The sequence below is a fragment of the Triturus cristatus genome, chromosome 3_2 (assembly GCF_964204655.1).
Source record: "Triturus cristatus chromosome 3_2, aTriCri1.1, whole genome shotgun sequence".
NCBI lineage: Eukaryota > Metazoa > Chordata > Amphibia > Caudata > Salamandridae > Triturus > Triturus cristatus.
Genome location: NC_140584.1, coordinates 195,321,895 through 195,349,669, shown reverse-complemented (window position 1 = coordinate 195,349,669; position 27,775 = coordinate 195,321,895). Strand labels below are relative to the sequence as shown.

The 27,775-nt window shown below is 41.3% G+C and overlaps 1 protein-coding gene across 1 annotated transcript in view; it reads right to left on the bottom strand.

Moving 5' to 3' along the window:
• CFAP221 (cilia and flagella associated protein 221) overlaps positions 1-27,775 on the bottom strand; it is a 563,252-nt gene that overhangs the window by 370,691 nt on the left and 164,786 nt on the right. Inside the window, exons 7-8 of the mRNA XM_085646788.1 lie at positions 23,196-23,299; positions 2,610-2,769 (exon numbers count right to left, since the gene is read on the bottom strand). Coding sequence (XP_085502914.1) covers positions 2,610-2,769; positions 23,196-23,299 — 264 coding nt within the window. The remainder of the gene's footprint in view (positions 1-2,609; positions 2,770-23,195; positions 23,300-27,775) is intronic.

Sequence of the window (27,775 nt, the reverse complement as noted above, 5' to 3'; positions counted from 1 at the left end):
CTGCAGCAAACTGAGAGTGCTGCAGGAAAGTTGACGCCTGGCACCACCATGAGTCTTCAGCGCTGCAGACGCCCGAGCCCATCCGTGTACTGGACTTTGGCCACCTGTCAGCTACCACAAGCCCAATGCAGCCCTGATTCGTCCCGATGTGGTGCTTGGCTTGAATAATATGTCCTAATCTCCCTATCGGGCGAAGAATTTACATTCCCAGCAAAATACAGAGGATCTTTGACTCTTCACCCAACTCTTGGCTGAAACCTTAACGTTTTTACAAGCACTGATCTTCCACGACGTTGCACCTGATGTCTATGCGTCTTGGTTCGAAATACCAAACGCATCCCCAGCAGTGTTCACCTCATCGTTTACTTGACTGCCAACCATCGACTTTGCTGAGAACCCTTGAGCACCTTGGAATCCCCCCGGCCTCTTGTAGTTCACCTACAGGTCGCCCAGCCTCTCCATCCATTGGACCTTATCCTTGAGTTACTCTCCCCAAGGCTTTGGGGTTGAAGTTTACCTACTCATTTCAGGAGTACTGGCTGTCCATTTTGTTTGTTTGTCCTGTAGAAGACCCGCGTTGACATCTTTAATTAATGCAGATTGTCAGGGTCGAAACGTCGACAGCTTTTTGTCCATGCATTAGGTCCCCTAACGGATTACTTTATGTAATTCACTTAACAAGCTAGGGCGACCTCCATTATCTAATGTGGAAATTGGACCTTGTTTTTGAATATCTCTCTGTGTAATTAATTGCACAGTATTCGTTCACATTCTTGTATAATACACAAATGTTGTCACTTTGTCACTTTACTCACCATGACACTATAATCACGTCCACTTGTGCCGTTTTCTAATTAAGTTATCGGACAGCCTCTTTGTCATGATAATAGATTTTGTCTAATTTTTAAAAAAATCTTTTGCAAATATGAAGTTAAATATCTCTTCCAATAAGATTAATTTGTTTATCATCATTATATATTTCTCTGTGTTCAAGTGCACGTCATTTCAATTGCATTGTATATTGAAAAACCACAAAGAAATTGTTTGACCCGACAGAACCAATTGTTACCTTATCATATATGCCCAGGTTCTGAGGGATACTGGGTTACCCCATTGCTTTAGATATTGGCCTGAGTTCTTGGGCAGATCTTAGAGCAGGATTAGGTTTGGTGGAATGGGAAGTATTGAGGGCATGTACCAACGGCCAGCTAATAAGATTTCAATATTATCAGCTACGTTCATGGTGGGCAACTCAAGAGTGGGCAGAAGAGGAGGAGGAACCATGGCTTGAGCAGGTGATGCAGAACTGCCCCTTAAAAAAGAAAGTTTTGTTGTGGTACTGGGACTTTCTTGAGGTCGAAGACAAAAACATGCTGGACATAGCCACAATTTGGGAAGGAGAAATCGTGGTAGGAAACATAAGGAGATTATGGCAAGTATCCTTTTCCACATTATATGCTGTTGTGAAATCTGCCTAACTCAAGAGAAATCATTTGTTCACAACACACAGGGTCTACTGGTCAGCAAGTAAGCTTTTGAGATTAACCGGGGGAGAAATCGGATGTCCGAAGTGTAGGTCTCCAAGGGCAGATGATATACATATGTTCATGCAATGCCCGGTGTTCGCCCGATTTTGTAATTCGGTATGTTATTTAATCACCAAGGTGATTGGACATCAGATAGCGGTAAGCCCTCAACATATTTTTTGGGATCAGTCCGGAAGCAGGGTTTGGGGAAAACTCCCCTATAACAAAATGTGTTTTTTATGTGACTTTGCTAGCAAGACAAGAGATATGTAGACTTTAGAAATCGGCCAATGGTCCACTCTGTTACAAATATCAAGCAAATATGCCAGATGGATATAGCGTGTGACCCCTGATGTCTAGAGAGGGTCTGGAAACACTTTGTAAATTGGCGTGTAACAAGCGGGTCCAATGATTAAGCTAAGTTTGCTGGATCCCTCTGTTTCTCTCGCAAGATTAACTTTAACTCAGAGTTGGTAAAATTCAATTCTGAGGGGAAAGGAATTATCAACTTAACCACTACGTCACCACCCCTTTGTCTGACAATCGTTAAAAATGCAGACATCAAGGATCTTGAGAACAAAATACACGTCAAGCTACAATGAGAAATAGGTGGAACTTAATGTGTTATGTGTCTCAAAAACTAAATGTATGCATTTATCTGTCAAGAGATGGTCTACAGAAATAAGAACTAATCTGAAACAAGCTGTAAGAAAATCTTCAACACAGCATGGATTAAATTGTATATACCATATCTTTTAAGTATTACTTTTCTAGTCACTGTTGTATGTATATTGGTTATAGCTGTACATTATGTTTGCGCCTGTACTGTCATCAGAACAAAAAATGTAAGATACTACTCGCCAATTACATGTTTTATGTTAAAGCAGCATTAGGTAAACATTAGATTTAAAGGGTGATACTTGCATTACACACTCCACTCCGTTCTTATGTAGATTTAAAATATTTGGCATTAAAGTTGCTAAACTCCCTTTAAATAAAACCTCAACACAACGCAAGCATAATATTGTATAAGGTATGTATTCATTTGAGATAAATAAGAAAAAAACAATAATTATAACATACTTAAGTGCTAGATGAGGTGATGATGTCCCCGTAAAAACACATGTAAATGGCTTAGAATTAAACTGAGAAATCAATAACTGTAATTGCATGTGAGCCGTTCCGTATTCAAAGGGTGTAAATTGGACAGTGACTTCCACCACTCCTTTGGCAGGAATTATCCCTGTAAAGAAATAAGCAATACAATGAAATCTTCATGCCACATGATGGAAAAGTGACTTACTTAAAAGTATAGTTCTGCATTGTAGGAATCTTTATTAAAGTCATAAACAGTAGACTATATAATATAAATGTAGAAATATAATATAAATATAAAAATAGAATATGCCCTATGGTATCTTCACCTTTACCATGTATTCTCCTCTTTGTGTTATGTCCCCTGCTGCTCAGTCAGAGTGTCTTTGATGTAATTAGACTGCTGGTGTGTGAATGATTTGAGAGAGTGCCAGATGAATGCGTGGGATGAGCAGCAAGGATGCTGCTCCCAGTGGGACTTCCTCCATACCTACTTTAACTGTAACCTGTGACTCCTACCTTAAGAATAACCGGATCCTGTTTCACCTAAACTACTGGCTACACTGCATCTTCATTTACCACATGTCCATTTATGTGCTGGGTTTCCAGAATGATTACCACACATAAACCATATATTTAAATACTGGCAATTTGGCTACATTTGCTAGCTGGCGAAAAGGAGAAGAATAGGCAGACAATATAGTATATAATGCTAGGTTATCAATTGGTTAATACGGTGTAATCAGGTAGACCAAATGTTTATTCAACCAGGGCTATTGCTGCATGCATGAAAAACATTACTGTTAGTGATATCTGCAAAGTGGCTACATGGAAATCCATCCATACATTCCGAAGTCGCCCCTGTTTATATTCAGATGCAAAAACAGACACCACAGTAGGCTAAAAGTCTCTGAAGTATTTGACATTATCTTTTGTAAGATTAATACATTTTTTGCCATTGATGGTCATGGAGCTGGGGCTTATTTGAAATATATATATACTATTTAATGACTATCAATGAAGACCTTACACTGCAGAAGGAAACACTATTTTCGATTGTAGGAATCTTATTTGAAATCATAAACACCCCACTCACTTTTTTTCATGGTCACAAAGATGTACTGCAGTATGCATTCAGTAAAAAGACTTACAGAATATTGAGGCTGCTGGCTCCTGAAAGGAGCCGTGTATGTTGGAGCCGTTTAAGTTTTTAAAAGCGTCTAGGTTTTCTGCATATCCGGCTACATGCTGCCTCATTTTCTACAAGCCTTCTTTTTATTGCCATAGGCAGTAAAGTTAGGGTTTATACTGTACTACGCATTTAACATTCAGCATTAGGACTGAATAATGTGGTCCTATATTATCCATTGAGGGATTCAAGCAGCACAATAAACCATAAGGCCGAAGGCTGAGTAGCTTGTAATGTCACCAGAAGCCAAATATGGCAATATAGGGCCATACTTAATGTCACCAGTGATGTGTTATTATATTACATGTATACTCTGGGGTTAATACCTTAAATGGCAGTTTTGTTTTCAAAGTGAGGCTAACAATGTCTGACTGGAATTATAATGTTTAGGTTTTATTGAACTTCCTTGACAAAACTCTTAATTAAAACAATAGGCAATGGTGAAGGTCTTTTACGCAAAGCTAATCCCAACTGTACTTGAGGCTTTGTGTTTTTTTTGTCAATATCTGGACTTTTTGATCATACTGACCTTTAGGTCTTGGACTGCAGCCATGTCTTTGTGCTTAACCCAATAAACAAAGGGGGTTCAGGCTCTAAATCAGTAAGGCCGAGACCTATTCAAATCAAAAACACCAAAGAGCCAGTACTGATACACAATTCTAACATTATTGACAGCGCATTGAATCGAAACAATGCAACCAACGACCTCTTTTTACGTATGAATTAATCAAAATTTATTCAGAACATCACATGTATGAAACAAAATTTAAACAAAATCAATCTGTTTAAAACTTCTTCAGCCACCTCATTCCTCACTCACACAACGAACAATTTTGAAGCATCCTTCACCCACAACGTCTTGTCTTCCATACACCAATCTCTCGAACACTCTAAAAAAAACTCTAAGACACCCCTCAATTCAACTTCACACACATTCCAGCATCCCAAAACCCCTACCCACAATTCAATAGCATATAATCAAAAAGCATCTATTCATAAAAGAAAAGCCAACCATGAAACAATTAACAAATTAGACAAATCAACACAACTCTTTTTAATGACTTGAATATTAGATTGGCCACACAAAAGGTCAACACGTTTCGAACCCCTCCAAATATGGGTACTCCTCAGGACCAGAAAGCTAAATCCATGCTGCGAGATCAGCCGATCTCTGCTTAAAAGTCTTCAAAAAGACTTGCCAAGCAACCATTTTGTGGCGGCCGGTCGACGACCGACAGCCGTTGTGTCATGGGCCTGTGGTGAGTCCTAAGTTGCACTTTTCTATTTTTCTGTCCGCAAGCAACTGGTAATTAGATGTTAAGGTTCGTGTACTCCTTCGTTCACAATTTCTTAACGACTAATCTTTTCCTCCTCAGTATGCACCTGAGGAGGAAAAGATTTGTCATTAAGAACCTTTTGTGTGGCCAATCTAATATTCAAGTCATTAAAAAGAATTGTGTTGATTTGTCCAATTTGTTAATTGTTTTTTGGTTGGCTTTTGTTTTATGAATAGATGCTTTTTGATTATATACTATTGAATTGTGGGTAGGGGTTTTGGGATGCTGTAATGTGTGTGAAGTTGAATTGAGGGGAGTCTGAGAGTTTTTTTGAGAGTGTTCGAGAGATTTGTGAATGGAAGACAAGAGGTTGTGGGTGAAGGATGCTTCAAAAGTGTTTGTTGTGTGAGTGGGGAATGAGGTGGCTGAAGAAGTTTTAAACAGATTGATTTTGTTTAAATTTTGTTTCATTCATGTGAAGTTGTGAATAAATTTTGATTAATTCATGCGTAAAAAGAGGTCGTTGGTTGCATTGTTTCAATTCAATGCGCTGTCAATAATGTTAGAATTATGTATCAATACTGGCTCTCTGGTGTTTTTGATTTGTGCTTAACCCAGCATTGATGACCAACTCACTGAACATGCATAGCGGGAGTTAGGCGCAGGGTCTGGTCCTACAGAGCTCAACCTTCAATGGTTGCCCAACGGGGGCTGCTCACAGCCTCTGTGTGCAGCCGAGATTAGCCAAGAAGTACACTAACTTGAGGAACAAGCAACCACCAATACGTTTTTTGGAGGGCTCTCGTACTGAATTAGCTTGTAGTTTTTTAAAGAACCTTTTTTATGTTTTTTGGTATGCTTTATAATGGTACCCTTTTTCACTGTAAAGATCTTTTTGTAAGTGACTTTATTTTCTGACCTAAATAGAAGTCTTTATGGTTCTTCTTAAGTTGTTGATTCACTGCTGTTGAGATTACCCATTGGCTTTGTTCACTCAAACAAATAATTTTCTTGCAGGAGATGCAAAATGCTGCAATATTTTTTTTATTCAGACATCAGTTTTCCCTCGACTGGGCTAAGTAACATCTTCCTCTTGCTGTGCTTGCCTAAATCATAGTACATGTGCATGGAGAATTCAATGAGATGCATTGCTCTGAGATTTTTATCTTCCCTGCCATCCCAAAGGAGTATATGATTAGATGCCCTTTTTGTACTGCCTAGTTTCAAAGTGTTGAAGTTATTATCTTGCAGGCATTCATTTTCTATTCACCTGTAGGATGTGTGAAAATCTGCCGGGCTAAAGAGTACATGTGTGGCTGCTCACTTTGTCACAAAACTTTGTCAGCTTCTTCACCTTCCTTATGCTACTGGTCAGAAGATCCTGGCTTTATGAAGAGCCTCGCAGATCTTACCAGATGATATATTGCAAGACTAATAAAAATCCACTGATCCATGCTTCCAAACAAACCAACTTTTTGGTATGGAGTGTAGTAAAGTCACAAGTTGTACACAGCAGAACAAGTTTATCAGCAAGGTTGCGAGTAGATTATTTTCTTCAGTTTTTCTAGTTCTTCCCTGCACCCTTTCTTTGAAAGCACAATTGTTACTAAGCTAGTGCTTTTTTAGTTGTGTTTTCCCCCCTATAAAAAAAATAAAACGTAAGGATGTTTTAGAATAAGAGTGTTTTAAAAACAATATAAAGTGGTTTAAAGAACAATACAAACATATGTTATTTCTAATGTCTGTATCTACACTCTTTTGTCAATGTATGTTTTCTTGGTATTACACAGTGGCGGACCCCACTGTGTAGTTATGGTTGAGAAGAACTTTCCATTGAAAAGGCATTTTGTGATTTGCCAATAACTTTTGACTGACCCTGTGGATGGATATATACAAAATTTGGTAAATCAAATGCTTATCTAGCTAAGCTTAACATGCCAAGTTTTATGATAATTTGTGAAGGGGAAAAATTGTATGTAAGGATTTACAGCAAACTGAGCTTGGCAATGGATCTGTACTCAGAAAGAGTGCCTTTGGGGGTTTGGTGTAAATCTGTTGAGTAATTTTTTAGATATCAGCATATAAAAAACAATTCGAGAGGGCATCAAAGAGTTAACACTATGGTACATGTCTGGGTTATCGCGACTCCTGACAGTCACATTAATATTTTTTTGTTTTGTTTTAACAAATCTGATTGGTGGATAATGGCACATTTTTTTTCCTCCATCTTAAAACTGCACTGAATCGCAACTTTCATAATGCAGAAGACAAAATCCAAAGCCATTATGGGTGGCACCCTCACAGGTACCTCGTCCAATGAGAGCATGGGAGAGAACCTAAAAGCATGGAAACAAGTTTTTTTTAAAAGAAAAAATACAAAAAAAGCGTGTGATTTGGTACTCGGCAGGATATCGCGCTTTCACGAGCAGCAATTTTCAGTATCGGATTAGACTGCCATTTTCCGGAATATTGCAAGTCACATGTGACTAGCGATTATACAAAGAGTGAAGAAAAATGTAGTGCAGAGAGATGGGGATGTACGGTGAATATGCACATAGAGCAGGTTGGGCACAGGGCATGGCCGCAGGAAGTGCACAGTAAGACATGGACACTGACGGTGGGTAGGCGACAGGGCCTGGCAACACCCCACTGCTCATGGCCACTAATCATGAATAGCAGGAGTAATCCACCCACAGTGGGTTGAATGCTGGGCCTGGTCACAGGGGTTGTGGGCAGGGACTGGCATCATGCCAGGCCCTGCAGCATAGGGGAAACCCTTACTGCATCTGGCCAAAGACCAGGCACACCGGGGATAGCTCCCAAGGCAGGTTTGTAGCAGTGCCTAGCTGCAGGTCAGACCCTGCGCCCATACCCTGTGGTGCACAGCTAGCTACCAACATACACGACACAATCCATACCTTGTGCCAGTGGCCATGCTCAAAATACCAATTTCCAAACAGTATACAAATAAAGGAAAGACCATAAATGGAACAACATAGCAGGCAGCGCAGGTTATGGAGTGTGCTGTGTGACCTGGTAACCATAACTGGAGTTTTCAGGTATTTATCACATCTGAGCCAGAACAATACCTCAGTTTTTAATTGTGTTTTAGTGGTCTTCGGTTAGGTCCTGTAGCAAACTTTCTGAGGGGTAGCCAGGCACTTCTCCCAAACCACCAGGGGTATCCAAGTACCCGGCAGCAAAGTTGGGAACTGGGATTAGCAAACCCTGTGGGCGACCAACATGGGTCTGCTTCTCATAGGTTCACAGACTATGCATGGGGTCCAACAAGGGTCTAACACTATTGCAAAATCAGCATATTTAAAAAATGTTATTCACAAAGAAGTTGCTTTGGGTTCCTGTAACAGTGTCCACGTCCTGCAATGGCTGTCGTAACGTTTTTCTCCAGGTTGCGGGCAGACAATCAGATCATTCTGGGGTCATCCGGGTGTGGATCTGCAGAACTAAAATGGATGATTGGAAAAAACTGCCTCATCCAATGAGATGTGAATTTTATTTTTATTTTACAGAATTTAAATCTGCAGAGGGACACACACTGTGGATTAATGGTCCATATATCTCTGCAATGTAACCAATTGAATAACACCAAAAACCTTTTAAACACTAATTTCTCAAAAATTAAGAACGGATTTACACAAACCAAATTAAGGTACTTTCTTGAGTGAGGTTCTTCTCTGATGCCAAGCTTGGTGTAATTCAGTTCAGGTCTTTTTATGCAATGTAGAGAAAGAAAACCTTGGTGAATTAAAACAGGAATGGTCAATTTTTTGACCCTGCCTTTTATTTGGTCCCTACTTGACAGATCTGTATGAAACTAGTCAGGCTGAACCCACATTGGATAGTCCTTCATTGTACTCGGCACTAGTGTGGATTCTTTCACAAGCTAGTTGACTGGTTTTCCGACTCCCTCTCAAGGCCAGTAGAGGTTGGGTTTGATATGGATTCTTTTGGACCAGATTCCCATGAACTTCTGTGTACTGGTCCTGTTGTGAGTGGCGCCAGAATCGGCACTTGAGGCTGAACAAATGGACACCCTCCAAGTGGTGTTAGGCCTGGGTGGTCTGCCATGGAGGACCTTGGGGTGCTGTTGTCAGGAGGATCCAGGTCAGAAGACCACCAGGGACTGCAGAGGAGGCCAGATACAGACCATTACAGTAAAGCTGCTGCTGCTAAGAAGGAGAAAACATTAGCGTGAGAATCTATGGAAGGCAACAAGCAGTCCCTTAGCCAAAGAGCCCGGAATTCTGGGTACCAGGAGACCCTAGAAGTATACCCCTGCCACCAAGAGCACAGAGAAGAAAACTGTGTTGAAATTTGCCCAACGGGTCCGAGATAACTTAAGAAGAATCAGCTACTCGTGACCTTTCAAGCAGCGGGGACTTCATCCCGAGCAGTTTGGAACATTGCTGCTTACAGGTGGGGTTTTGGCAAGAGCGTTACACCCCTCCCTTATTCCTGGGCCTTTACAATAGGATCCTGCATGAGTAGGGGGCTTCAAAATACGAGTAGCTTCTCCACTCCTGCCCCTGCCTGAGGAGAGAGATGAAGACAGACAGCAAACCACAACACACCTATTTCTCCATTTTACCGTAGACATGAGCATGCCAGGCCAGTGGGGTAAGCTTCTAGGTGATGTAGTTCTTGAACACTAAGTGGTCATTACAAGTGAAGTGCACAGCTGTCTTACTGAGCGATAGGAGCACCCACTGTAGCAACATCCGAAGGCTCCTTCTAAAGACAGGAAAAGATTTTAAAAAATTAAGATCTACTGCCCAAGGTAAGGCCACAATGAAAGGGAAGGCCTAGTGAAAAAGAGCAGCCCAAAAGCCACTGGAGCTGGGATGTGTACATTTTGGTCGGTGGGTAAATATTTGAGAGCAAATGTAAAGAGATGGATCACTCACCTATAACAGAATTTGCAACTGATTCACAATACATGCCCCTCCTTTGATGAAAAGAATATCACATTGTCAGGGAGTAAATGTTTTCCATGATTCAAAACTTCCTGTAAACCTAGTATCTGTATGAAGTTGTGGGGTTGAGGCTCAGAAGACTAAGAGAGAACTCACACTGGAAAGATGTAAAAAAGAGGCCTATAGATAAGCCCACCTTTCTTGACCTTTCTTTCATTTCAGGAATGTCTGAACTGTTTCTGGCAAATGAGTAAACACTTAGAAATCCTGGCCATAGAACAGAATTTAAAACACTGGAACATAATGAATGAAAGAATCAAACGGAGAACACATTGAATAAAAAAACAGTAGGGATAAGCCTCCTTTGCCAGTGATAACAAGAAGTCAGCAAGACTCTCTCCAAAGGCAGCTTCACGCCTGTACTACGGAAGGATGGCCGAGTGCAAATACTCTATTTAAACATATGGTCAGTAAACAGGCTGAACTACGGCCATGAGAATGAATTAATCACAGATAGCCATTGTTCGTCCACAGACATGCAAACACAGCAAGATAGATTGTCATCGAAGGCAATGTGAAATTGCAATTAAACCGACTCTTTTCTTTCGGTGATTGGTGCAGTTACAGATCAGCAGCTCGCTGAAGTGATTAAAATATTTCTATATGAGCAACATTATAATCAAAGTATCACATGTAAAGAATTATTTTTAGTTCCTTCCTGAGCTTTAAGAGATTGGGCTGGGCTCTTTGATGTTTGGGCAGAGAACTCCACCATTTGGAGGCGGAGTAGGAGAATCTTCTTCCTCCCCAATGGACTATTTTTATTTTAGACACAAACACCTTCCTAGCATTGCTAGACTGTGTGGTATGAGAAAGAAAGTCCCTTTTAAATACATCTTGCAGGAAGCGAGGGTTGACCTGCTGCAGGGTTTTATGGACCCAGCATAAGGCCTTGAACCTTATTCACGCCTTAATAGGAAGCTAATGCAGTTCGTTAATGGCTTTAGAGTCTGAGCAACATTTTGGAAGACCCATCAGTGCTCTGGCTGCTGCATTTTGAAGTGTCTGTAATTTATTAAAAAGACGTTTGAGAGCCTACATATAAAGCATTGCAATAATCTATTTTACAGATGACTAGGGTCAAGATGACTGTTTTCCTTAACTCCAATAGGAAAAAAGGGAGATTAAAAAAAAAGAAATTTAACATGAGAAATCAGGAGGATGCTACCTGCTTTGAGGAGTCAATGAAAGCTAATTTAGTATCAAGAGTGACCCTCAAATTTCTTGCCTTCTGTACTGGGAGTGGAATGGGCCCGGGATTGAGTGTCCACCAGGACGTGTTCCAGAAGGAGGAGTTGTTACCAAATAGCAACACCTCTATTTTTTTGGGATTAAGCTTTATATTGTTCTTCTGCATCCAGTTGGCAATGCTACCCATACAGGTTTTGAAATGTTTGGCCACTTTTTCAGGCTCCGAGCAAACAGATACCACTATTTGGGTTTCATCACCATACGAGAATACTAAGAATCCACAGAATCGAATAAGCTCAATTACTGGAGTAATGTAGGCATTAAACATGGTTGGACTAAATGAAGATCCCTGAGGTACCCCGCAGGGAAGCGTAATGGGAGGGGGGAGGTAAAATCCTCAAAGGCCTATATTTGCTCTCTATTTGACAGAAAAAACCTGATCAATTTGAGAGTTGTCCCTTTGATGCCTAACCTTTCAAGACAGTTGACCAAAGAGGAGTGGTCAACCATATCAAATGCGCCCGACAGATCCAACAGGATCAAGGCCGCATTGACACCTCTATCTACAATGACTCTGATCTCTTCGATGGCTGCCAATAAGGCAGATTCTGTGCAGTGATTAGGTTTTAAGACATGCTGTGCAGGGTCAAGAAAATTCGTAATTTCAAAGAAGGTAGTGATTTCCTGATTCATGGCCTTTTCTAAGATCTTAGTAGGAAGGGGAAGGTGCAAGATAGGAGGGTTAATTTAAAAGGGGCAAAATGGATGTCTTTTTCCAGGCATCTGAGAAGCAGACAGACTCAAGAATCGTATTTAACAACAGGAAAGGAGGAGCAGAGATGGTTTCCGAAACCGAATTAAGTACCTGTGGAGGGCATGGGTCTGCAGGAGCTCCTGATTTAGTGGTTTTGATGAAAGTAGTAACATTCTCTTCAGTAAGTGGAGTGAAAGTGCTCAGTACCAAGGGGCAGTCAGTTAATTTATCCCCCATGTGTTCCTCTTCCGTTACGGTCTTGAAGGACAAATTTGTATTGTCCAGTATAGTCTAAAAATTCGGACAGTTTTTACTCACCATAGTAAAAAAAAATAATAAGCTGTTTGATCACAAGCTTTTGGTTGGAGGTAACCACATTCTTGTTGCCAAAGGAGGATAATGATTTAACTGTATTAAATAGCTCCTTAGTGGAGTTTTCAGCTGCTCTGATTTTGTTTGTAACAAATTTGGTTTTAGTTGCCTGTATCAGTGTTTTATACTCTTTTATCATATTTTTGTGCATCATGTTTTCCTCAGGGCCATAATTGTTCCTCCGGAGTTGTACTTAGTGCAGGTATTTCCTTTTAGATTCTCTGAGCTCTTGAGAATACAATGATGCTGAAAGCGAGGACTGATGATTTAGCCTTATTTTTAAATATAGGTAAATATAGGAATAGGTACTTGGAGTTACAAGATCTGGTGTCCCATTAGTCCCCCTATACTCACATCCACAAAAATGTTGGCTTTTACACCGGCCCTAGAAGGCCAATCCTTCCACAAATGTTGGGAGGGAGACTGCAAAATGATCTCTGATATGCATAACACCACAACCTCCAAGACCTTATTGTAATGTAAAACATAATTTAGCATACCAGAGTCTGAGAGACTCTGTTATGCCTAGATTTGGCACTGAATGACACACCTTGTTTCAAGCTGGAGCCACCAGGGCCAAGACACCTCTCAAACTCTTGTACCCAAAAACTAATAGGCACCAGTGGAACAATTTTGAGTCTTTATAAGCTCCTAGTAACCACGATACCCAAGAGACTTGGAGTCACAACAGGGAGTTGAAAAGCATTCTGGGAATATAGATGGCTCCAAAGCATTGGGGCAGACTGAGCAGGGATATACAGTCCCCTTCTATCTCAACATTGGGGTGGGAATACATTACAAACTCTGGTACGGATGGCATAACAACCCCCACAAACTACACCACGTATACCTCAACACTTCCTCTAGGTGTTGAAGAAGGTGCTGGGCACTGGTTGAAGCACTACACATATTTTGGGACTGTATGGCTCTACTGAGAGGACGTCTCCAAACTGTTACAAAGGTTATTGAACTACCCAATCCCCACTACCAAGAGGTGAAGCTCCTGGACCTTAAACCCCTAGATTTGAGAATGATGACCAACAACGAATGGCATGTGTCTTCAGTGCCTGGGATCCGCAAAACTGACAATTGCCCACAGCTAGAAAAAACACTTAAAGTCCAGCTCTCAACCAGTGGTATCATAGGCTGTGTACTATTCTCTCTATAGAACGTTGGACGAGTAATATGCAAGGAGTTCCTCTATTGTTTGATGTTAAATGGAAACCGTTGCACATGCAATAGAGCAATGGGCCTCCTAGCTTAGCCCTTCCACCATGGTGGAGAGACTTTTTCACTGATATGGGTAGGCATGTTTCCACTATCTTTACTGATTGAGATACTCCTGTAGGGGAATGTTAGACCTGGCATCCACGGCAAGGTTTTACCTAACTTTTTGCCTTGTGACCTCCTGTTTTGACTGTTTTGCTGACTTCTTTTTTGCTGGTTTTAGGACTCTGAGCACTTTACCACTGCTAACTAGTACTAACGTTCATGTGAATTATACTTAAAATATGGTAAAATTGGTATATATTCACAATTGGCATATTTGATTTACTTATGAGTCTCTAATAAAGTGCACTACATGTGCCCAGGTACTAGAAATCATATGCTACTAGTGGGCCTGCAGTACTGTTAGAGCCACTCACCTAAGTAGCACTTTACACATGCCTCAGGGCTGCCACTGCAGAGCCTGTGTGTGCAGTTTTAAACTGCAATGTCAACCTGGCAAGTTAACCTACTTGCCAGGCCAAACCTTCATTTTTGTTACATATAAGGTCACTCCAAATGTAGGCCTTGGACAGCCCATGGGCAGGGTGCAGTGTATTTAAAAAGTAGGACATGTACTTTTACGTTTTTTATGCCCTGGTAGTGAAATACTCTGAAATTCACTAAGCAAGGCCTATCTCTGCACTGGGATTGCCTTATTACATTTTATAAGTGTAGTTTCCAATTAGGAAGAGATGGGACTACCACATTTGGTGTTTCTGGACTCACAATTTAAAAACACAACTTATGGTGAAGTTTGTGTCTTCAATAGAATCCAGATTTTCTGCCCAGCAGGCTGTGAAAAATCAAAATTGTTTAACTATAATAGAGCAAGGCCATAGTCTTCAAGTGAGCTGTTGCTTACCTCCCACAATTTAGATCCTAATAGGAAAACAGGTTCTGTGAGAAATGCCCGGCTTACCCTTGGTAACTTAGCAGAAGTAGCAACAACTTCCTCAGACAAAATTGCATCTGGTACGCCAACCACCAAAGCACCATTATAGGTAGGAAATAAGCAAATTTATATTCACAGACTAAAACAGTGCAAAGGAATAAAAATTAATATACAAATTAGTTAAAACTGGTGTAATGATAAAAAGCTATTGAAAATGAATTGGGATGATTTCTGAACGAAAATATTTAGAAGTAAAACTAGACAGAACAACAAGTGGGATGTGGTTTTAAAAATGGCAAATAAAGGACAGCAATACATTTCTTTCTCACAATGGAATAGTTTAAGAAATAGAAACAATAGGTGCTAAGTTGTAGCAGCAAATGTTCTTGTTTAAAAAGTAGCTGGGAAAAATATATCCAAACGTTCACTCTTTTTCAGATGCCATTATGTGGTTTCCAGTTGCAGTGATGCCCACAACTTCAAAGAAAGAAACACAATATCTTCCCTGGTGCTCAAAAAGTCCCCACAGTATCAGCAACATTATTTAAAAAAAGAAAGAAACTTTTTATTGGAGTTTTAGCCAAAACAAGAGCCAAGTCTGGTACAAAACATACAAAATAGTACAAACAAGTCATCGTCCGCACGCCACAACTCCACTTTGAGCATTTTGCATATACACCAGAAATACAGTGAGCCACAGCACCGTTAACCATGATAGCTTAGAAACCCTTAGGCCATGAGGCCAGTAAGCCCCCCTTTTAAGTCTCAACATGGTATGGCCTCAAAGAAGCACAACTCATTGCCTATAGACCAGGGCCAAGACAGGCAAAATTCAATATTTATCCCACTGTGGTACGCCCAGTCCTTCCAAACTTTTAGGCGGTCCAAGCCCATACAAATATCCAATCACCAACCTGAACAGCAGAGAACAGATTCATGTGGTGAAAAGCCTTTTCACTACTTCCAGCCAGGTTCACAGCCAAATGTCCAGTTACCACTGGTTTTCTGATTTCTTCGAGGGGAAAGCAGAGGCCTCCCTTTTCTGAGCCTATGTCCCAGGCTCAGGAAAAACGTTAATTTAGTCTTCTAAGTACCCTCCAAGTCCAGAGATTCAGGTAAAAGCAGGAGACCCATTTCCACAGTCATTAAGGGTAATGGGAGTTCTTGTAAGCAGGCAGTTTTCTCTCTTCTCAGTCCTGTTCATCTCTCTCCCTTGATAGCGGTGTGCAGAATCTTTCAGCAAGTGACTCAACTGATGGTTGGTAATATTTCCTGAGGCAAATCACGTTAAAGCTCCCACATGTTCTACACCTGCCATTACTGCACTGTGGAGCAGTTCCTGTCCACCATTGCTGCTTTACTGAGAAAGACAACAATGCTTTATTTCTCCAAGTTCTCAAAATTGCATAACTGATTTTAAGAAAATTCAAACTCTACTCTCTCCTGATTCCTGCCAATGCCAGCCCACTCTGACACCGGAGGATCAAAGAAAAATCGCATCTATTCTTGGCCATGTGCTCCCAACCTCTCTGTTAAGAGGCTCTTCCATGTTTACCATGGCCCTTTTTCTCAATTACATAGAACCTATTGACAGACAGAACCAATTCTGGACAGACTAGTAGGACTGTGACAAGGGAATTCTTTTTGGTGGAGAGCTAGTCAACTCTCATGAGAGGAAATGAGGTTGAAAAACAGCAATTAACATGTGAGCTACAGGAGGCTCAACTGAAGGGAATGGATTGTGTCACCATTTCAGACTTGAAAACATGTAGGCAGGAATGTGCTAACCAAAGTCACTTTTATAGCGAAGACTTTAAAATGTGTATGTTGTTGACTTTTTAATCATTTTTACCTATATGATTCAAAAATTAGATCTGATCTTTTTACTAACAAGGGGTAGTGAACAAGTTGTTTTTTAAATAAAGAGTGTCACTTTTAAAAGATTGGAGCTATTTGCACAAATATGGCTCTCGGGCTATTAGGCTGCAGGTAGGACTTTACAAACATACATGCTAAGCAGCTGTACCCGACATTTAAATCACCTTCAACATAGGGTGACCAGACGTCCCCGTTTTCCCAGGACGGTCCCCGTTTTTGGGGAAGTGTCCCCGTGTCCCGACACTTTTCTCCAAGTGACTCAAATGTCCCTGTTTTCAAACAGTGTCCAGGTTAAACACAGAAATGTCCCTGTTTTTCATTGTTCCGGTTGAGCATGCACGCGCACGCTCTCTTTGCACTGTTTAGGGCATGTGTTGTCACTGAGGTGAGCGCTGTAGCAAGAAGGGAAATCCTTTGAAGAGAGACATTTTACACGCAGCGCCACCTACGTCATCGTGCCAGCCAAAGTTTCTACTTTGGATAAAACAATATTTCTTCGTCCTGTAGCTTGTATTCATAGCCATGCAAACTTTTCAGTAGCCCTTATGCATACCGTGCAAGGATTAATGCATTGCTCATTGCATGTTTTATTCCTAACCAATTGATGCATGCTCTGTGTTCTCCATATCAAAGCTATGACTTGATCTTTTGACTGACATTTCAGATCACGGCAAACTGTTTAGCTGGAAAGGACTTAAAGGAGCACCTATAGAAACGAGCATTGATAAAGCTAGTAAATCTGGTATTTGCTAGCCTGTGATGTTTTATTGATTTTTGGCAAATATATGCTATAGTTCTTAAAAGTGTAAATGTAATAAAAAGTACTAATGCTGCTGTGTAAAGGAGAGGGTTGCCAATAAAAGACCGCAGATTTGTTGTCTGTAATGCTTCATCTCGGTCTGTGAAGGGACCTGTCATTGTAGTCCTTTTTCTATGTCTATGACAGCTGTCAAATAGCCCTACTTTTATGTCGATGGTTACTGCAAACTGTAGTCCTACTTCTATGTCTATGACCTGTCCCCGTTTTTTGTTTTGAGAATCTGGTCACCCTACTTCAACACTGACATACAGATTGGTGACTGTCATTTTAAATGCTCAATTCGCATTGAATCCAAGAATGTGTGTGCCTGGGTATTCGTAGTAGAGCATGAGCCTAGCTAAGCGCAGCAGGCTGCGTAACATAGGCAGGAGCCGAGGGATAAGAGTCATTATAGTTTATAATGAGTCGTAATATTTGGGGATATTGTTTCGAAATATAATGCTCCTTGAACAGCTGAGGTTTTAAATGTCCTGGCTTCTTGTGTGGCGGTGTCCACATGGTATTTTCTCAGACAGATACGCGCAAAGCGATGGTTTCTGGTGGGCTTGTATGTGATGCAGTTGATCTTGAAGACAATGTGGGTCTGGATGGAGAACGAGAACAATTGCTTTAGAGTTGGGTAGATAAGTCTGAGGTCTCTGATGATAAGTGCTACAGTCTTTAGCATGCCTTTCAGTTGGCCACTCAACATGTGTAAAGAGACTGTAAAGCAGGACATTGCTTCACTCAGGGTTGCAAGAGTAATAACGCTTGGATTGCTATTAAGTAAGTTTCAGGAAGACAGGCTTTCACTTAATTCCGGATTGAAAGCTTCTCTAAGCGGTATTGGTTTTATTTGTGTTCTTGAAGGTGAAGTCGGTGTTGGGGGTCATTTTGTGTTAAATGTCAACTAGAGGGTGAAACTGTCCAAGTTTATTTCAATGACCAGTATTTATTTTGCAATTGTTTTTTAACATCCCTATTGTTTTTAAATCAATATGTAAAAAGAAATTAAAGAGATAGAAAGGGAAAACACACAGCATCATCAGTGGCATCACTTTATTGTAAAGTTCATGATTTGTTTTTTAACAAATATACATCATTTATCACTAGAGGAGTAATTCCACCACAGTCCCCAAATGTTGTTGTATTTTCCACGGCAACCCCATGATGTATATTAAATACAAATTATTCTGCTTTGGCACAGCAGTCCATTCCATGAGTGCAATCTACCAAGGAGGGGCCATAGTCGATCTTCAATTGTGAGCAAAATCCCGCTTTGGGATGAGTAGGCCAGTGGCCTGCCTGCCCCCCTCAATCATCGATCCAACCCCCAATAGTATCATTTTAGGCTCTGCTGTGATCTGCCATCCAATGAGGTGAGGGTGCTGCATGTGCGTGCCCAGTATTGCTCTATAATTTGGCATTCCCACACCATATGATAGACGGCGCCCAGCCCAATCTTACATCTGAGATAGTGGGGATCAAGGCCGTGTTTTATTTTACTTGATCTGGTGGCGCTGTATTATAGTCAGGGGGCCCATCTTTCCCTCAGTGCCAGCATGGGGTCTGGGCTATTGTTCAGGAATATGCAGTACATTTTAGAAGATGTCCTTCTCGCCAAGTTCTGAATTTGTATTTCTCACCTCGAGTGGGTTGTAATCTGGTAGGGCCTTCAATTGTTTGATGCTGATGGAGAACAGCCAGGCTGAGTTTTAGATCGGCACTAGACAGCCAGTTCTGAATGGGGTTTCAGGAACTGAACGTTGAGTCTTTTAGGTGCTTTACCTTTTCTTTTTAAAATGAATGATATGTGGACTGAAATGCTAGACTGATATGTGGCGCTTGTTTCTTAAATAAGAGTGGAGAACGTACTCTCAGCAGTTTCTCATTTGGAATTTCTTATTTTCTGCTATCGCATTCTGGCCTTGACTTACAAAAAGGTCGAGTATGCCAATTCACTGTAATAATAAGGGAGCATTTCAGCTACTCAAGCAGTTTGAAACAGATTAGAAGGCCCTAACTGTCCATTAGTTAATATTCCCGTTGCCCAGCGTTTAAAAATAAAATCAAGGGATGCAATGAAAGAAATGACATTTCTCCACTTGAAAAGTGAGTAAAAGAGCGAGAAGGCAGTCCGTTAAGCAGCTTGCATACTACTTTACTTTGAAATTCAAACAAGGGGAAGAGGTATTGCTGAAAAATGTGAAAATAGCTAATCGTAGCGAGAGAACAGAAATGTTTAGCAAACACACAATACCTCAGTTTATAGTGGGATACAGGGCTGAAGATGAGGGAAGGTAATAGGCTGAACATGTATACAGATGCAAAAGCATTACAGACAAATTAGTCTATGTCTTTAAATGTATTTCCACAGTTATCTTGAACATGTAAGCAGGGGTCTACATTGGTAACTGGATGTTTGCAAAATATATCTTTATCCCTGAAAGGCTATTTTGACCCTCATTACGAGTGTCCTCTAAATTCCGATGGGGTCAGCAACAGCAGTAACTGGCACCATCGAGAGTATGAAATGTGCATGACACCTGTATCTATTTACCTCCACCCAGATATTTTGGCTGCTGAGAACAGATGTTGGTGCACATGCCACCCACCCCTGCCTCTGTACACCGTACCTCAATGTCTGCACCCGGAGTGAAAAAGGACAGAACATTGCACACCGACAAGTGCACATTTGGCTTACTCAAAGGCAGATTCCGATGTCTACACAAGAGTAGTCGTGCGCTGCAGTACAATCTAGAGACCTAATAAAAAACCACAGCATGTTATTGCTTTCATCACGTCAATGAGGAAAACTCTAAACCTCAAGCAAATGATATGGGGACCTTCTGATTCCACCAGACACATGCTGGGTGTCACCTACTCCCCTCCTGTAAAGGCCTTAGCAACCAGCATCTCCCCAGTAATCTGACGCGACCATCATGCCATTGCCTTCCAGAGCAATCTTTCAGCCGGTAGAAAAAACTCAAATGCAACCCACAAAAGTAAAAACACATAAGAAGTGTAAGAAACTAGACCTACCTTCATTGAAAGCCTACATCATAAAATCCCCAAAAAGCAAGTGACTGCTGAATGTATTTGCCTTTGCAACTTGCTTTCTGCTAGGTGGGACAACCCAATACCATTAAAGCCCTCAAGCAAGCCCACCCTCAAGAAAACGGTGACACAGAATGTGACAAGATCACGAAAATGAGAAAAGGGATATGCATCAAATAACAGAGTGGAAATCTTGTTCCATGCCCTAAAGAAGACTACGGTGGTCACAATGTTGAGAGTGAGAGAGTGGTCTCAATCAGAGACCTCAAAGGGACTGGGTCTGCTGCATCAGTCTCCACTGCAAGGTGAAGCAGACAAGGAATGGGATTATATTAATAATACGCAAAGTGTGCCTAGGTACAGAGATAGGAGAGTTCCCGACATGGAGCCTCAAAACCCCCACGATAAAATGGCAGTGTCCATGTTTCCTAGTCTGGATTTGTTTGCCCGACCAAGCCAGACTGATTAGGTGTGTATGAATCTGGAGGAAAAAGGATTTGGTGATTGCCTGTTACTTGTTTATGAACGAATAGAGCAATTTGGAAAGTATTACCATCTTAATGAGTCCTTTGTGGACAGCTAGTGAGAGTCGTAGAGATATCCACCAACTTATCTGCTTGGTGATATTATGGACCATTACTATATAATTTTCTTTAATGACAATATGCATCTTGTGATGTGAGTCGGTTCACCAGTTTAAAGGCAACTCCAACACAAATCTAACTGCTCCATCAGTGAGTGGGAACATCTGTGACTTACTCCAGTTTGTATTAATTCCAGACATAGCCCCTAACCTGATTTACTTTCAAAGGATCTAACTGAGACAGACCCTAGGGTTTCTGACGCATAGAGTCATACTGTCTGCCTATAAGGATAAAAAAATGTCCCAACCTGTGTATCGGATGGTGCGGTCCGAACAGTGCAAACTGAACCAATCAGCAAGCTGTTCCAAAGCGAGCTCAAATTATATTGGGCATAGTGGACTCCCTGTCTTGTGCCTCTAGAGATGCCAATGGGGGGGAAACAAACTTCCATTCACTCAAACTCTTGCTGTAGGGAAGATTAAATGTTTTTAATAAAGTCTATGAGCGTCTGAGGCAAACCCATTCTAAGCCATATAGTTAAGAGGTACTCTCATTTCAGGGAGCCAAATGCCTAAGAAGTACCTAAAATCACAGTGACCACATCCAAATCTGGGTGTAAATCATTCATAAGGGCAAAGAGAGTATGCAAGTTGTGGGCTGTTGACTGGCAAAGGATGCATCGGACAGATCTGGCCGTACCAAATCTCTCACCAATAAGCTCAGCCAACTGGAGATGAACTTTACCTGTATTTTGGCATCACAGCTGAGTAAGGACAACAGTCAGTAAGATCCGCATTGTTGTTCAAGTTTGCCAGGTTTGCGCAACATTACAATTATTGCTTTGTGCAGTGTAGAAAAAAAGCATGCGCTTCTTGTGTGCCTCTTTGAATTATTCAAGTGGGCTGCCAATAGTCCCGCACATAATCACTAGAACTCAGCGATCAGCCCATCTGAGCCTGGGGTTTGTATGTGGGAAGTCTGTGGACTACCTCCTTTATTTAGTCTAAAGTAAATGGTGCTCGAGGAACTGGTATTTTCCATCTCCAAGCCAGCCTATAGCCGTGTCATCTAAGTATTCTTCTATGTGGGACTCAGAATCGGATCCCCTAGGAGTGTATAACTTAGCTCTAAAGACCTGCAGGATCTGGGAAGTGTCTTGATAGCATGTTCCATTCTCATTCTCTATGTCTGTGACATTAATGGCTGCCCATGGGAGTTTTACAGGTGTTGTTGAAGAATACATTTAGGGCCAGATGTATGACCCTTCAAATTTGCGCCTCGCAAATTGCATTATTTTGCGACTCGCAATGTGGAATTTACAACAGTGTCTCAGACACTGTTTGCGATTCCTAATGGGGTCGCAAATTGCTTGGCTCGTTAATATTCATGAGGTAGGTGCAATTGCGACCCAATTGGGAATGGCTAGCACTGCCAGGGATGGTGGCCCGCTGGGGTCAGCAGACCAGCATGTCTGCGATTGCTTTCTAAATAAAGCAGTTTAAAAAAAAAAAAAAATGAATCACGTTTTACTTACAGGAAAATGGGATGCATTTAAAATAGAAAAATGAAATGTTTCGGTCTCATTTTTTAAGAGCAGGCAGTGGTCCATTGGGCCACTACCTGCTCTTAAAAAATGTTTTCACTGTCAGTCACAAATGGGAAGGGTGGTCTACCACCCACAAAGGCTTACCACCCTTTTGAAATGAGTCGATAATAGGCTACTGACTTGCAAAATAGGGTTTGTACATAGGGCAGACCTATTTTGCGGTTGCAAACGTGCCGATTCTCCGTTACGTACATTTGGTCCTTAATTTAGCAGTGGCAAAAAAGAATGGTTACAAAAGTTTCTTTACACATTAATGGGATGGGCGAAGGAGATCAATTGGGTACATGACACCCATTTAAACTGAGGTTTTTATGAGTAATATACAAATACTTCAAAGAGACATTACTGCATGAAACAATCAAATCAAAAGCAAATAAATCTTTATTGGGATAAAAATATCCATAAGACAATCACACAGATACAATTTACAAATGAAACAATCATGTCTCACTAAAGACTTTTTTATCTAGAGAGAATCTGGAATCAATATTGTCATCTCATTGGGGGGGTTTGCCAAATGTACTAACAGAACAGTATTTGACTTTGCCATTCCATTATTGAAACCTGCAAACAGCATTAAATGCTGCATGGAGCATTAGAAATCTTAAGACAAACAATTAGATCACAAATAACAAGATAGATGTTTTTGAAACTTTAAAATAATAGCTAGGAAGACATTAAAAACTATTCAGAGAAGTAAGAACCACTGTACCTGAAGTTGGTTGAACAGTAAAAGCTTGATGAGGTTGAATAAAAGTGATGCAGAATTCAAAATCTATTGGACAGCTGCACTGTAAAGGGATGACATATTTCTTGCTGAAGAAAGCAAAAAGAAAAAAGCACAAGTTCTTTACTCCATATTACTGTTTAAAAATAGAAATACATATAGTTGTAAAAAGGATAGCTCTATCCAGAGTATGTAGGATCATCAAGAGTCTCATTCACAAAGTTATATTAGGCTGGAAATGTATGGTTATCGATGAAATACCTCATTAATGCCTAGCAGAAGTTCACAAAAGATTTTTGTGAAGTACCTCTGTTAGAAAATGACCCTCTCTAAAGGGTCACCGCAAACTTTTTACCTTCTTCCTCCTCTTTTTCTGACCTTCTTTTTGTTGGTTTTAGGACTCAGGGCACTTTAGCACCGCTGACCAGTGCTAAAGTGCTTGTGCTCTCTTCTCTAAATGGTATAACTGTTTGGCATATTTGCTTTACGTGTAAATCCCTTGTAAAGTGGTATACCAAATACCCAGGACCTGTAAATTAAGTAGTGAGTCTGGAGCACTGATTGTGCCACCCACAGAAGTAGCTTTTCAACCCTGTCTCAGGCCTGCTACTGCAGGGCCTGGATCTGCAGTTACTGCCACTTCAACATGGTATTTAAAAATACTTGCCAAGCTTGAAACTCCCCTTTTGTTACAAATAAATCACCCCGACGGTAATTCTTGATCAGAGAAGAGTATTTTCTTCATGTTTCATATGTCTGGAATGATAATGATGAATACTTTTTACTAGTAAAGTAGGATTTAGCCTTACTATTTTATAACTGATACTTTTAGAATGTGCTTATAACCCTGTGTGCTTCGTAGCCCGTCTCCAATAAATGCCCCAACTACACTTTGTGCATTCCCTCTAGACAGCCACAACACAGAAAGGACCGGTTTGTCTGAGTACCGATCTACATACATCTACATTCTTATAGCCTTGCCTGGGCATGATGGAAGGGAAGGCCTAACACTTCACTTGAACAGGCTGTGCTCTGACCCCACACAAAGGACTGATTACCGCCCCACAGATGGGCAGACAGGACTGGTTTGAAAGGGATACTTGTGCACTTCAGAGAGCTGCTTTGAAGTCACCCTCCACATCACCGGCATTTTTGGGTATACATACCGGGTCTCTGACACCACAAAATCAGACACTTTTGGACCCTGAACTGAACCTCTGTCAGAAGGACTTCTGTGCTGCTTAAAGGAATCGTCTTTGGACTGCAGACTTAGAAGGCCTGCTTTTCTCTTGTGTTGCTGTTCCGTGTATTGCTCTCTGACTCAGCTGAAGGAGAGCTGGACTCTGCCTTCACTCCACGTGATCTCCAAGGGCTTGTCTGCTTGCCTCCAGTTGCTTTTTGGACTCAGAGATATCAAAGTCTCTACCCCTGCTTCGGTGCCTCGTTCACTGGAAGTGGCCCAGATACTTGCAACACGGATTTCGAAGTTTCTCCTGTCTGCGTGTAGCAGAATAGGGTCATCGGCATGGTTGTTGGAGTAAAATCGATGCATTTTATCGGAACCAGCACTTTGCCTCCTGAGATCGACGCATCGTACAGTGTATCGCCGCAGCTGTAGCTTGGTGATATTGGTGCATCCTCTCAACTGTGTGATAGAATCCGGCACATCGCTTGACACTTCTTGACTGGCACCTGTCTTCGGAATGACGCATCACCTTCACTGCATTGAGAAGATCGATTCATTTTGCTACTTGCGACCAGGATAGGTACTTTGTTTACCTGGGTCTGCGTGGACCCTGAAGCAGGCTGGTGGTGGTGCTCCATCACAGTGCACCCAGACTTTGCCCTAGTCCAGCACTACCTAAATTAACCTTTTTAGTGTTACTTTCTTCTAAGCGCTTTAATGCATTTATTCATTTCAAATTTAATATCTTAACTTTTATACAATGGATTTTTGTTGTTGTGGTCTTGTTTTGTTCAGAATATAATGATCTATTTTTCTAAACTTGTATGGAGTCTGTTTGTGGTGTATTCATTATGTTACTATGTGTATGTTGCACAAATACTTTACACATTGCCTCTTTAGATAAGCCTGTCTGAGGGTGGGCACAGGTTATATTTTAGTGTGTGTCTAGCTTACTCTGACTAGCGTTGTTGTTCTAGCCTGGCCTGGGTACATACCTCAGCAAACCAGGAATCCAATTTTTAACAACCAGTAAATATATTTCCTACTGGGGAGAAATGCACATCAGGACATCCCACTCAAGGGGTAAGAAGTTAGTGTTGCAAGCAGGAGGACTACGGAGGAGAGAGCTTCAGATTTTCTGACTATCACGCTGGCAATATTAATTAATATATGCAAAGGGCCGGTGGAAAAGAAAGGAGTGCAGATTGTGTGGGTTACTTAAAACAGTATTTTGTAAAATAACCATGTATTACGACCTTCAAAAATAGAGACAAGAGTGTATGTGTGAGTGGGTTTTAATCTGAGTGAGAATTTAAAAATCCCAGGTGAAATCCGACACACATCTTATCACACCCGACCGAAAGCTTCTGTATCCATCCGTTTATGAAATACTACATTCATTAGGGGGGTGTAACACCCCAAACACCTCCCCTCAAGCTACGCCCCTGGTTGCAAGTCATTGTTTGCCATGTAAGTTGCTGAACGCTCACATTCATTTATGTTTATGGGCATTCACGTCTCTGATCTGACCCCTCTCCGCCCTGGAAACGGTCATAAAGTTACTTGAGCCAAGGGATGGTAGCACATAACTTCTGAATGGGAAGAGGGACATATCACCCATGAATTTGGTGGGGGTGCAAAGGATCAGCGCACTCATGCAAAACATTTTACCCCTACAGAGAAAGAAATGTGTGAACAGTGGGCACCAATCCTCCAGTGCCGAAATCTACTATATGTACAATATAACACAAGGGGAAAGAGAGCATAGAGAAGATGTCACATGACATTCCTAGTAGTATGCCTGAATCCTGGAGTTATTCTGAGAATGTCTGTGAACAGAAAAAAACGTATAGGTAGACAAAGTTGGAATTGTAACTCTCTGGCCTTACTGCTTTTTCCGCAAATTGGGCCCATACAGTTTTGCAAATTCATCAGTTCTGTTGAACTATCAAATTCAGCATATGCAATCCCCAGTTCATGGCCACCCATCGTTTTGCTAGAATTAGCTCCACTGCTACAAACTTGTGTCCGGAAGGGTGAAGCTTCTTGACCAGACTCAGCAAGCACATCTGGGGGTGTAGTGCACGGAGTTTGATATCACGGATCTCATGTCGTGCACTACATATATCCAAAATTGCTGGGCCGGGCCACAGTACCAGATCATGTGCAGAAAATCTGTGTCCGACATCCCACATCTCAAACATCTTGTCACCACTCTCAACCCATACGTGAACAGTCTGGCACGTATACAATACATTTGCTGTAAATAGTTTAAATGGATCATTCGTAGGCTGCAGATTGAGTTTAGCATCGCTGTTAGTGTAGAACCAGTCTTCCAGCGTTAAAGGAGGGTCAGGAAGGCATTTCATTGATCTAACACCTTGTTTGGTAGCGACAATCTATCCCCCTGAGCTGCATTGTAGAGTCTAGTGACCAAATGGCAGCGTGTGGGGAAAGGGAGTAAAGTCTGTAGGACGCACAGCATGGAGGGCACTTCCGGAAATGAAGGAAATAATTCACTAATAGCAGCACAGAGGCAGTAGTATGTGAATGTAAAAAGTAGTGTTGCATTTTGTATGTATGTCAGGTCTGAGGGATCGATACATTTCCCCTCAGGGTATATATAATTGCTTGTCTCAATCCCTACCTGTTTAAATAGAGCAAGTGCATCTGCCTATTGAGTAACTGAAAGGGCTTGGTGATGACCAAGGAGAAGTGCAGGAGCATATAGGGGAAGTTTAAGGGTTCTCGCACCAAGAGCCTGCCAGACCGAAGGTATGTAGTGTATTGTGTTGATTTCTGTTTGCAGTACATCCGTGTGCTTATGTGTCAAAATACATTTAAAACCCCCAGATGGGATGTGCATGCGTGTGGATTGTACCAATAATGTGCGTATTGCACTTGAACACAAAGACAATCTAAATATTGATCTGGCGCACTGAAGCCCCCTGCATATATGTCAATGTCATTGTGTTTCAATCAATGCAGGGTTATTTGCCCACCCATGGAAGCGTTATTATGTTTGTGCATATCATTTGGAAAATGACCTTGGGGAGCACAATGGGTATATTGCTAAATAGGTATAGAAACTGTGGGAGTATGATCATTTTCATTATTGCTACATGGTCGGTAAGGGATATTGGCAACCTGGACTGTTATGTTGGGTCCTAGGCCCTCATGCTCGGCGGCAATGACGGAGACAGACACATAGCTGGGGTAGTGGGTTAACTGGCCACGAGCACGTGCGCTCGGCCCTTTTATTATCCTAGTCACCTGACCCAGTGACGTAGGTGGTGGGTGGGTGTAGAGTGTATTACACACATGTGAACACTAGAACGTGTCCATGCTAGGACACTACATTCCTCCCAATTGTTAATAA